Below are 12,225 nucleotides of genomic sequence, written 5' to 3'. Positions count from 1 at the left end.
GACTACACTGGGAGATGCCAGCATTTTTCAAACCTTATCCACACTGGCTGTTGAGGGTTCCAGATCTGAACTATTTACAGAGCAAGAATTTGTGGTGGTTTACACTAAAGCAAATACCAGTAGTGACAACTGCTAATGAAACTTTGGTGATCAGGGTACAGAAATTGGCTAGTGTATAGAAAAAGCTAAGGTTTCTGATAGTATAGGAGTTCTCTAAGTTATCCATCTGCCAGGTATATGTCTTCTCCAGCTCACACACAGAGGTGGGGCTTTTTGTATGGTTTTTTGGTGGTTTTTTTTTTTTTTGGTTGGTTGGGTTTTTTTGCTTGTTTGTTTGTTTGTTTGTTTGTTTTTTTAAGTGATAAGGTATCTGCACTGGAAATGTCAGACAATAGAGTAAGTTGCAGGGAAGTAATTAGGAGGAACAGAGGGCTGTTCTTGGGATAATAATCCCCCTTACAAACTCATGATGCACAACCCTCTTGCGCTGTCTGCATAATCCCATAGTTAGTACCAATAGGTGTGAATTCCAGGGCAACAGATTGACAAGGTAAGAAGCTTGTGGGATTGTAAAATTTATCTTCTGTGTGATAACTTTTGCTCTTCTCTCACATTTGAAGCCATGAAGGCTTCAGAATCAGTCACTTCAGGTTCTTCTTTTTGTTTCAAACTATAACTGAATCAGCAGTTTCAGAAGATAATTACACTGAAAAAAAGCCAGAAATTTAGTGATATAAAATAAGTACTGAAAAAGTACCAGATGGTGTTAAAGGATGGCTTGGGTTTTTTTGGTTTTGTTTTTTTTTTTTTTTCCTATTCTGAAATGCTCTGCTAAATCAAAGTACTTAAACTGCTAATTAGCCTATGAGACTGAATGTTTGGAACATATTGAAAATCATAGGAGTGAAAAGAAGGAAGTAATCATGTTAATACTTATAAGAACTGGACGAGAAGAGAATTTTAGTGTGATTTATACATTTAATTATCTCATTAGTGATTAGCCAGTGTATTTTATATTCCTCTGGTGAAGTAATTAGCCAGGCTCTACTTTCACTCTACAATTACATTAGCATGTGGCAGAGTCACAGAACAGTTGAGGCTGGAAGGGACCTCTGGAGGTCATCTCTTCTCTAGGCTGAGCAGTCCCAAATCTCTCAGCCTTTCTTCACGGGAGAGAGGCTCCAGTCCTTTCATCACCTGTCTGAGATGCTCTTAAAGGACTGACCAGTACTTCCAGTGAGAACTGACCAGAGTAAGGAAGATGTAAGCAATTTGATGACTGAAAAGAGAAGGGATAGAGGGCGATTTAAACCTCAAATAGTGGTATTTTACCATCTTTTTTTCTGATAACTACCTAGGGAAAAACAGTTTCCTTATCCTTGATGTAGCTCAGTTCTCAAAGAGATGCAGAGCATTGTCTCAGTAGTGAGGCATGTAAAGTGACCTCTCATGGTACCACCTGCAGGGGGAAATTCTCTGGGAACATCTCTCACCTCTGCAGTGAGAATTGATGCAAATCTTTCTTGGTGCCTTAAAGAGAAACCAAAAGCAAATGAAAACAGGAAAACAAAAATCCCCTCATGTGCCTCTTTCATAGAAGCATATGCTTTAAAATTCCCATGTGAGGGCTCCCAGGGAGCAGACAGTGGATGGAGAGAGTGGCTGCTCTGTACAGCTTCCTGTGCTCCCTAGATCTGTTCCCAGGGATCAAACCTGCAGGTGCAATTTTGCTGTTTCCAAATATCTGAACAATTGTTAGGCAGATGTTTGGGGCAAATGATCCCAGGCACATTTCTGCCAAGCTGCTGTCCAGCTGGGTAGCCCTCAAATTACACTGGTTCTAGGGGTTGTTCCTATCAGGAAAAGACACTGGACTTTGTGCTTCCCCATATTGAACTCCATGAGGTTACTTCCTGCTGTTTCATTAATTATGATTTCCCTCTCCAGAATGTTTTGTTGCTGGCTAAATATTAGATAGATAGGTAGATAGGTAGATAGGTAGATAGGTAGATAGGTAGATAGGTAGATAGGTAGAGAGATAGATAGATAGATAGATAGATAGATAGATAGATAGATAGATAGATAGATAGATAGAGGATAGATATTTCTTGAAACAGTTCGTTTTGTTTTCTGTTCATAATTGTGTGAATCAAAATAAAAATCAGACTGTCTTTTAGTTTATCAAGCATATATTCAATACTGAGCTCTTGGGCGATATTAAAAAGTATGAATTTCTGCAAAAGATAAACCAATTCCCCCAAAATCCATTGTCTGGTTTTCTGTTTTAAAAAGTAGTGGATTATTTTTCCCCACAGCTAAATTACATCTTTTCTGTTTAAGGAACATATAAGCAAAAGTGAATTTCAATGCATATTTGCAATACAGGCACTGAAAATTTTACTTATTCATTCTGCATAGCCTGCTTGCCACTTACTCTGGTATTCTAATTTTCTCATGAAAATCCACCATGATGACATTACCATGCTATCTTGATTTCTCCAACAAGAGTATACTTCTCTGTGTTGTTGTTTCTGTTTATATATTCCATTTTCATTTTCTTGTTGAGTCTTCCAGAAAGCACGAAAAAGGAAAACAGGTCATTGGTTTACCTGAAGCTAATGGAATGTTACTTGCTTATCAGTGCATTTTAGATTTAAGGTAAATTGTTTTCCATTTCCAATGTCTTCCATATCTAGCTAGAGAACGTCTGGGAAAACACCGGATTATGCCAACACACATTTTTATGTTAAAAAAAACCCCTTTAAATGGCTCATTTAAAAAAAAAAAGAATTACAGAAAGCATAAGCAAGAAAAGCAAAATATATTACATGGAATGTGCAAACACAAAATCATGGACTCATTTTGGTTGGAAAAGATTGCCAACCCTTAACACAGCCCTACTGAGTCAACGACAAAACCTTGTCCCTCTGTGCTGCATCTACACATCTTTCAAATACCTGCAGGGATGGAGACAACCACTTCCCTGGGCAGCCTGTTCCAATGCTTGACAACTCTTTCACCGGAAAAATGTTTCCTAATATCCAGTCAAAGCCTCCGCTGGTGCGGAAATTTGGTGCAATTTTCTCTCGTTGTATCGCTTGTTACTAGGGAAAAGACACCAACTCCCACCTTGCACAAACTCCTTTCAGTTAATGGTACAGAGTGATAATACCTCTCCAGAGCCTCCTTTTCTGCAGCCTAAACAACCCCAGTACCCTTTGCTGCCCCTTCACATCTATCTCAGCAAAATACTCACCTCTGATACTTGAAAATGCTGCAGTTGTTTGGCTGACATAGAACTGCAACTTAAATAGAGCAGACAAGATTTCAGAGAAAAACTGTAGGTGTCTAAATAAAAAGTGGTATACTGACAGCTGCTTGGAATGTCAGAGGCACAATTTATTATGGGTTATTGTCCTTTTGAGGTATTTTAAGGCTATGAATATATTCTTTAAGATTCTTTAAGATAAAAAAATGTCCTCGTGGAATACACAGGTAAAAACAAATTAGCACCAAAGGCAGAAGAAACCCATACAGGGGAGTGGTAAGGACATATATGTGATGTTATCAATAAAAAGAGTAGGATTGCAAGAAGGACCATCAAGTTCTCACTTTGCTGCTCTTTTGTAAACATCTGTCTATGCAATGGGGAACAACAGCAGGTTTGTTTATGTTCCTGCTTGACAGGGGCTGCTCCTGGAGTCAGACCAGGGCTGATATATGCACATACATAAGTATACTTACAAAGTATGCATATTTATATAAAACTTTTCAAAAAGCACATCAGGGAGAAATATTCAGTAATAAACACTTTCTTTTAAAAGAAAATACTACATCTTCATAAGTGGATTTTTCTGTTTGTGTATTATACAAACACAGGACTTTAGGCCCCCACATTCTGAAAATTAAACACAGTTACTGTACATTGCATACTTAGAATGAAAATGCAACTAAGATGAAGATGTTTACTCAATATAGTTTTGTGCATCAAATGGATAGATAATGAATGCTGTCAAACGGTTTATGTATGTGAAGACAAAGTAGTTTGTAGCAATTTTTACAGCTTGCAAAGTGCTTTATAACAACCTTGATAGATTTCACTTGCTTTGCTTTTCTTTTTTTTTTTTTTACAAATTCCCACTAAACTGAAGAGGAAGAAGGCAGATTCAAATCACAGACAACTCAGACACATATCTCAAGAAGCTGGAAGAAATACCTAAGAGAAAAAACATAATCTTTCTCTATTTTTGCCCTTTTTTACAGTATTTTCAAAAGGCTTTTTAATATTTCTTTCAGCATTTAAAAATATGCCTTTATGAGAATGAAAAAACATAAAATTAAAATAAAGTTTAAATGAAATCTGCTTTGAGAAACGTCCTTGCTACAAAATGAAACAAAACAAAAAGCAAAATCAAAATCAAAACATAAAAACTCCAGAAAAACAAGGACATCTCCAAAATTCACTAGAACAAGAGTAACTTCATGCAGCTATGCTAGATGGCATTCCTGTGAAATTATTATATATATATATATATATATATATATATATATATATATATATATATATGTAATAAACCACATTTGAGAAACCGTAATTGTTAAACAAAGAGGATTATTGCAATGATTTAAAATACATTAAAGGAAAAATATGCAACATGGGTGTATAAATAAGAATGACTGGAGGCCTCAATTTCATATGTCAAAAGGTTAATTTTTTTAATATACCTGTTGCAATAGAAGAGATCTTTCTAAAACATACCTATACAACAATAAAAGAACTTTTTTATTTTTGCTTGATACAGCCTAATGATGAACATTACCTGCTTACTACCAGGGTACTTTTGGCAGCAGGTTTTATGTCTAGTGATAAGATTAATGAAAAACACATATATAATATTGGTGCTTCAGTAAATTGACTATTCCATCACTTTTTAAAATGACCTACCACATTTTTATGGAAGAGGTTCTTGTTCATGCAACTTTTCATTACTTTTTCCCTTGTATTTACTTAAGGACCGGGATTCAGTAAAAAAATAACTAATCTAGGACTTTGAGGAACTAGTCTAGGGCTATTCCAAAAGTAATATATACCAGTGGTTTTGGACAATGGTTACTGAAACACCTTTATTTTCTTTTTCTACAAGTTCTTCTTTTCCCTTATTATTCTAACTGCTGCCTAGAGTAAGACAGGCTAAAACACCTCAGGAGAAATTAATCAGCATTCTGACATCATTACAACACTGCTTGATTACTGATACCAATCTCCTCTTGCTGGATATTTTCCTGCCCATAATCCATAGCACCAACACAGACCATATACGTAATGTTCTACCACTTGGCTTCTGCTCTGTATTTGGGTTTCCAGGATTGCTGCAGGAAGTCAGAGCTTAATCATTCCTAAAAATTGCTGTATGTCCACTTCTTGAAACTACTCATTTATTTCAGTCATTCATCCTCCTCTATTTGTGGACTTCCATATACATGATTAAATATTGCTAATCCAAATTAGAGAAGTCAGTGTGATGATATTAGTGGGTAAAGTGAATGGAATGTTGTCAGCAGCACATACCCACAATCTATTAATGCATCCCATTCCATTAATGCAGACATACTGCATTAGAAACAAATTAAGAAAATTTGTTTCTTATATGTGCCTTTAAAATTAAATTAATAAATAAGTAAAGGTGTGCGGAAAATGAGATTTAAATTCTTTTAGTTTGTCTAGGAAATTAAAATTACATATTCATCTAACTTTGATACTTTCCTCTCTATCCAGTTAGTACTATGCTGCATTAATTTCTCATATCAGGAAAAATTCCAGTTGCTGTTTGCTGGAGTTTAATTATCACTTCATTTTTATGGAAAGGAAGATAATTATAGAAGAGACTTGAAAACAAACTTAGCATGCTAGGCTACTTTTTATGTGATGAGCCATATAACCTTCAAATGCTTTCATAATATTTGCACTTAGCCACTATTTTATATGCTAGTTAATAAATTACTAATTTGTCTAGCTCATCCAATTATTTGCAACGATTTCACATTTGGTAGCAAACATCAGGAAGTATTAAAAATTTATCATTGTGAATTTCAACCATCCATATCAGTCTTTCAGTGAAGAAAATTGTGGGGGAAACAACACATTACTAATTCTTTAGGAGAGATAATACAGTATCAGCATCATCTCCCAGCCCAGGCTCACTTTATGAACTCAGTGACTCTTCAAAGCAGGCAAAGAGCACTCAGGTCTCCTGAATGGATGTGTGGAAACAAGACTCACTGGGCATAAAAGCTAGTCAAGAACACAGCAGGATCACAAAAGAGATGAGCTGAACAGATGCAAGCTGAGACAGCACAGCTGCAGAGCCTGGGTTGCTGGGAACACATATTGCATCAGCTGTAACACAGGCTCCTGCTATGCAGATGCTCCTTTGCCATACCAGCCCATTCTCAAAGCAGCTTTTATCTGCTGTAAATGTGTAAAAGTCCTGCTAGTTTTCAGTTAGAGATTGCAGAAACAGAGGGCTGAACCTCTGTTGCTCTGTGTTTTCTCCTGCTGCTACAGAAATGAACTGTCTGCCTGACCTGAATCTGCAAAATAGGCTGTGTGTTGATGTGGTAATGGTGCTTTGCCTCCTGCTGTCATCCTAAATATTTCTGAATTTTTATTGAGAAACAGATATTATAGTAAATAAGAACAAATACAGCTGCACCCAAATTAGGTTTATTATTCAGTCATTTCCTACCTGAATGCTTGTGTTTATTGTAATTTGTTGTAAGTAAGAGGAAATTTGTATTATATCATCCAAAGACAATGTTCTGTGCACATCCATAACTAACACTAGCTACATGATTGTTTATAACTATTAAAAGGACAAAAATAATCTGCAGCTACTTTCAGAATATATATATATACGTATTGGTTCTTTCAGCAACAATTTCTTATTGTTATAGACTCATTGAACAGGGATTGAAGGGACCTTCAAATGTGAAAGATCATCTAGTTCCAACACATGAGCCAAGATATGGGATACATTTCACTAGACCACATTGCTCAAAGCCTTATCCAGCCTGGCCTTGAACACCTCCAGGCACGGGACAACTTCTCTGAGCAATATGAGCAAGTGTCTCACCACCACACTCAGAAACCAATTACTTCCAAATATATCTGAGCCTACGACCTCAGTTTAAAGCCATTGCCCCTTGTCTTATGACTACATGCCCTTGTAAAAACTGTCTCCAGCTTTCTTGATGACTCCTTTAGCTATTGGAAGGCGGATTATTACAAGGTCTCCCCGGAGCCTTTTTTTTTTCCTCTGTGCTGAACAATCCCAGCTCTCTCTCTCAGCCTGCCTTCATAGAAGAGGTGCTCTGGCACTGTGATTCCTCCAGACTCGCTCCAGAAGCTCTGTGTCATTATGGGATCCCACAGGTGGATGCAATACTCTATGGGGGGCCTCAGGAAAGTGGGGTCAAAGAATCACAGTCCCAGAGTAAGCTGAGTTGGAAGCGACCCACAAGGACCATCAAGTCCAACTCCTGTCCCTGCGCAGGACATCCCCAAGAGTCACACCATGTGCCTGAGAGCATTTTCCAAACACTTTTTGAACTCAGACAGACTTTGTGATGTAACCACTTCCCTGGGGATCATCTTCCAGTGCCCAGTCACCCTTTGGGTGAAAAACTTTTTCCTGATATCTGATCTAAACCTCCCGTAACACAGCTTCATTCCAAAAGCATGGAGCTGCCTCAACTTGCTTGTCATATTTCTCTTGATGCCACCCATTTATTTTCACACAGGCACAGATGTCATAAATTCTAATCACTGGTACAACCTGATGGGAAAAAACATGCCATGGCATTTTGTAAGCAATATCACCACAGCTATTTAATGAAACAACTTCAATAACAGTTCCCAGACAAAGAGTTTTGAAATACTAAAGATATAATTTTATACTATACTTTTTAAAAGTACAGTTTATTTTATATTAGAACTAGTTTTTCTGAAGGTATAGTCTTCAGTCTAAATATGGACATGAAATTTAAATGCTGTGAAATTGTTAGTGAATATCCCCCAAAAAATATAAACCCTTTTTGAGTATATAAACTTGTAATATAGCTAGCTTTTAGTTAAAATATTTTGTTTCACTCCATTCAAGAAATCAGTGGATTAAATTTACCAGAAATGAAAGCATAACCTATCATCATAACTCTTATTCCAAACAAATAACAACAAAATGCTTGAATAAATTTTCCACTTTTTCTACTTCATAGAAAAATGGGTGTAATTTTACCTTCCTTTATCTGTTGACAAACTAGCAATCTAGTTGAGGCTAGTTATCTTTTTTTCTAGAAGACTCAAAAATTTCTACATTGGAACACCCATGAATCATCATTAATATCCCAGACAATTACTAAAGGATTGAATACACTGCATATCAAGCTGCCTTTTATCAAAGGTTAAAAAAACTGAGAGAAGTATTTGACCTAAAAAGGAAAAACAAATTCTAGAAAACTATGACTAAGGTATATTACTACCATTCTAGTTTTTTTGTTAAATTTCTTTCTGAAAATTATAATAATTTTGAACAAAGAACAAACTCAAAACTCAGTTTCTTTTCTCTAACTGTATTATGCTTCTCCTTAAATATCAGTAGACTTTCACTGGACCAAAATCTTGGCAACATTTCTTGATTGATTTAGACATCCCCCCACCAATTTTGGAATAGAAAATTTCACCATTTTCTGACAAATAAAATATGAGGTATAACTCATAAAGCAACAAATACTCTATAATACCTTTGTTGTTATCCATTCCTCCAACAGCGTAAAGTGTTCCAACTGTAGATTTTCTAGGCTTAGTTCTTGGACTTTGCATAAGAGTTCTTCTTTCTGGTAAAAGATGATATTTCATGGCTTCCAGAATAAGCTTCTGGCATTCTAAGTCATCCTTAAAAAGTGCATGGTTTTCCAGGTCAGCCAATATCTGTGAATGACAATAAGTGAAAAAAACATCCTAGAAATTCCTAGGAAAGCAATACCATGCAATGAGAAACAAATAGAAATGGATGTCACAAGTATATTTCTTCATTCTAGAACACACAGTTTTTCAGGGCTATTTTTTCTTGGAACACAGAGAGAAAATTAAATAGTTGATTTTTAAAGGATTTTAAGGCCGGTGTTTCACCAGCCCTTAAGTCTACAATCATACTAATCTTTTACTGAAGGCTTTGAAAAAAACTAAATACTGTCTTGTAGGTTGACTTACTTTTAATGGTTTCCAGCACAACACAGAATGTATCTCTTTGCAGGAACATCCCTTATTTTTAAAACCAAACAAAACCAATTCTCCCACCTGAAAACCAACAATGCTCAGTTCACACAGGTAAAAGGATATTCTATTGTGATTCCAAAGAAGAAGGCTGCAAGTTGTAAATGTTTGTTCAATTCAATTGCCTATATATATATGTATCTACCAGCTTTTGAGATGTTGTAAATTACCTCGTAAATTTTCAAGATCCCATTGAATTATGCAATCTGGGTTAACCTCGCGACTGACCTAGCTCTGAGCAGGTGTTGGACTGCAGAACTCCTGAGGCCAGCTCCCACCTGAATGATTGTCTGATTCTGTGATCTCACTGATGCCAAGCCAGAAGAGTGCAACACTCATGCAGATTTTGTGCCATATCTGCCAGACCCATATAGGTATATCAGACAACCTAAGACATCCAAATTAGAGCAGGATTTAATTGCATATAACAGCTTATCTGTATAGTGCAGTAAATTTCTAGATATATAGAACATCTATCTGGGAGATCAAATAATATTCAGAGAAGCAGCTAAAGGCCAGTAAGCAGAAGAATCTCATTCCTGGAGTCTAAGGATGTCTTCCCACAGACATATATATGCAAACATATGCAAATTGTTTTGCAGTTGCCTAGAGAGAGGAAGCTAGATTCCTTTTTAAGAGCTCTCAGCTATTTCATCTGGACTTCAATGGCTGCAGAAGAAGCTTGAATGTCCTTTGTCAATCTGTCAGCCTTTGGCAGATAACACGTTTTCTGTGACATCTGAAATATTAACAGCTGGCACACGTAGACAGCTGTTGTCTGTTTCTGATTTTAGGCATTAGTCATGAAATAAGTTGATGGTTGAAAGAAAGGCAAAAGATGTTACAGCCCCCAGTATCAACACAGGATAGGGGATAAAAAGAACAAGACCAGCCCTGAAGACAAGGGATTGGGGATGCAGGTGGCTGAGAGGCTGGACATGACCCAGCCATGGCACTCACAGCTCAGAAAGCCAAATGTGACCTGGGCTGCATCCAAAGCCCCGTGGGCAGCAGGGACAGGGAGGGCATTCTGCCCCTCTGCTCTGCTCTGACTCCACCTGCAGGGCTGCACCAACTCTGGGGTCCCAGCACAGCAAGGATGTGGACCTGATGCAGAGAGTCCAGGGGAGGGCCACCAAGATGATGAGAGGGATGGAGCAGCTCTCCTATGAGGAAAGACTGGGAGAACAGGGATTGTTCAGCCTGGAAAAGGGAAGGCCTTAGAGTGACCTAATTGCAGCCTTTGAGTACCTCATGTGAATTTACAGGAATGAGGGGGCAAGACTATTTACAAAGCATGCAGTGACACAACTAAGAGGAATTGTTTTGAATTAAGACAGTAGGTTTAAATTAGATATAAGGAGAAATTTTTTTACCCTGAGGGTGGTGAGGCGCTGGAACAGGTTGTACAAAGAAATTGTGGAAGCCACAATTTTACACATGGAGGAGTTGGGAGGGAGTGGCTTGAGTCTCCCTAACTCAGGGGAGGCCTCTTAGGGTCCCCACAGAAGTGTTCAAGGCCAGGCTGAATGGGGCTTTGAGCTACCTGATCCAGTGAAAGGTGCACCTGCCCTTGGTAGGGAGGCTGGAACATGATGATCTTAAAGGGTCCTGCCAACCCAAACCACTCTATAATTCTATGATAAAGGTTTCTGCACATTTTTGTGTGCCTGTTCTGGTTATTATTCAATGAATAAGACTAAATAAGAATATTAAAAGTATGCTTATAAACAGGGGTGAAAGACACATTTCATAACACTTAATTTTTATCTTATAATATTAAGATTTTTTCCTATATTCTTCTTGTGATTTTTTTCCTTTACAGTGTTCAGCACACTGCTCAGTAGACTAGAAAATGAAAGATCTGAAGACAAATCATGTCCGGATTTTAGGTAGGATGATTGCAAAATGATTTAACACACATTTAGGACTACAGAACCAAACAGTGTACTCTGTCAACATTAACTAAAAAGAATACAGGCACAAGAGAGCTAAGATATCAAATTACCAGTTTTCTCTGCACAAATTTGAGGTAATATTAAGTTACATAGACTTTCTAATGCCTAATGGAATTAATGAAATTGATGACAAAGGTTTTTACGGCAAGCTTATTATATCAGCAAGGATCAAAGTCCAACAATAATATTGGTGATTTCTTTTTAGACCATTACTCCTTTACCCAGAAATGCTTAGGCTCTTAAAGCAACTATTTATCTTTGAAATCTTTCGACTGAGCTGCCAGGTGTTTCAAATAAAGAAGAAATAATCTGTGAACACCGTTCTGTCCCAAAATTCTGAGACTTAATTCACCAACCACAAATAAAAGCTGAATCTCTTTTACTTTAAAGTTAGAAATTCACCTTAAAAATTATTAGAAAATGGGAAAAAAAACCATAAAAAATGCAAATAAAAATTTAAAACAGGACAGAAACATTTGTTCATGCACCTTAAAAAAAATTAATCATTCCTCTTATTAATTTTTTTAGAACATGGGCTAACTTGTGATAAACACTATTTCTGAATCTTCTAAAGGCTAGAAGTTGTGAATAACAAAAAAAATACATTGAAGCTACTATTTAGAAACCAGAAGTTATATAAAGCTGTTTCATCTTGTATAAATTTCAGTAGCATGCTTCAAAGTTTTTCTACTCCAGTTATCTTTCCTGATTATGTCACAACAATCAATATATTTTTATTAAATCAGGATGCACTTGATCAGGAAATTCAGTTAATAAGGATGTTTCCCTGGAAACCATATTATGTCCAGCTTGCTCTTCTATGTCTATGACATAATTGATAAAGAGAGAATTGTGTCTAATACTAACTGAATATTGCTGGGCTTTGTAATGCGGAAATTCACAGAGCTGTAGCTTCTCAAAAGACAACAGTATCAG

General features: G+C 36.8%; 1 protein-coding gene across 2 annotated transcripts in view; it reads right to left on the bottom strand.

Moving 5' to 3' along the window:
- KLHL1 (kelch like family member 1) overlaps positions 1-12,225 on the bottom strand; it is a gene marked incomplete at both ends in the record, with an annotated part of 182,526 nt that overhangs the window by 37,256 nt on the left and 133,045 nt on the right. For both annotated transcript variants that reach the window (XM_084223982.1, XM_084223983.1), the window contains one exon: positions 8,800-8,986. In XM_084223982.1, coding sequence (XP_084080108.1) covers positions 8,800-8,986 — 187 coding nt within the window. The remainder of the gene's footprint in view (positions 1-8,799; positions 8,987-12,225) is intronic.

Source organism: Fringilla coelebs (genome assembly GCF_963513975.1).
Source record: "Fringilla coelebs genome assembly, chromosome: 2".
In the NCBI taxonomy this organism is placed as follows: Eukaryota; Metazoa; Chordata; class Aves; order Passeriformes; family Fringillidae; genus Fringilla; species Fringilla coelebs.
Note: the sequence above shows the minus strand (reverse complement) of the source record. Positions and strands in the feature narration are given on the sequence as shown.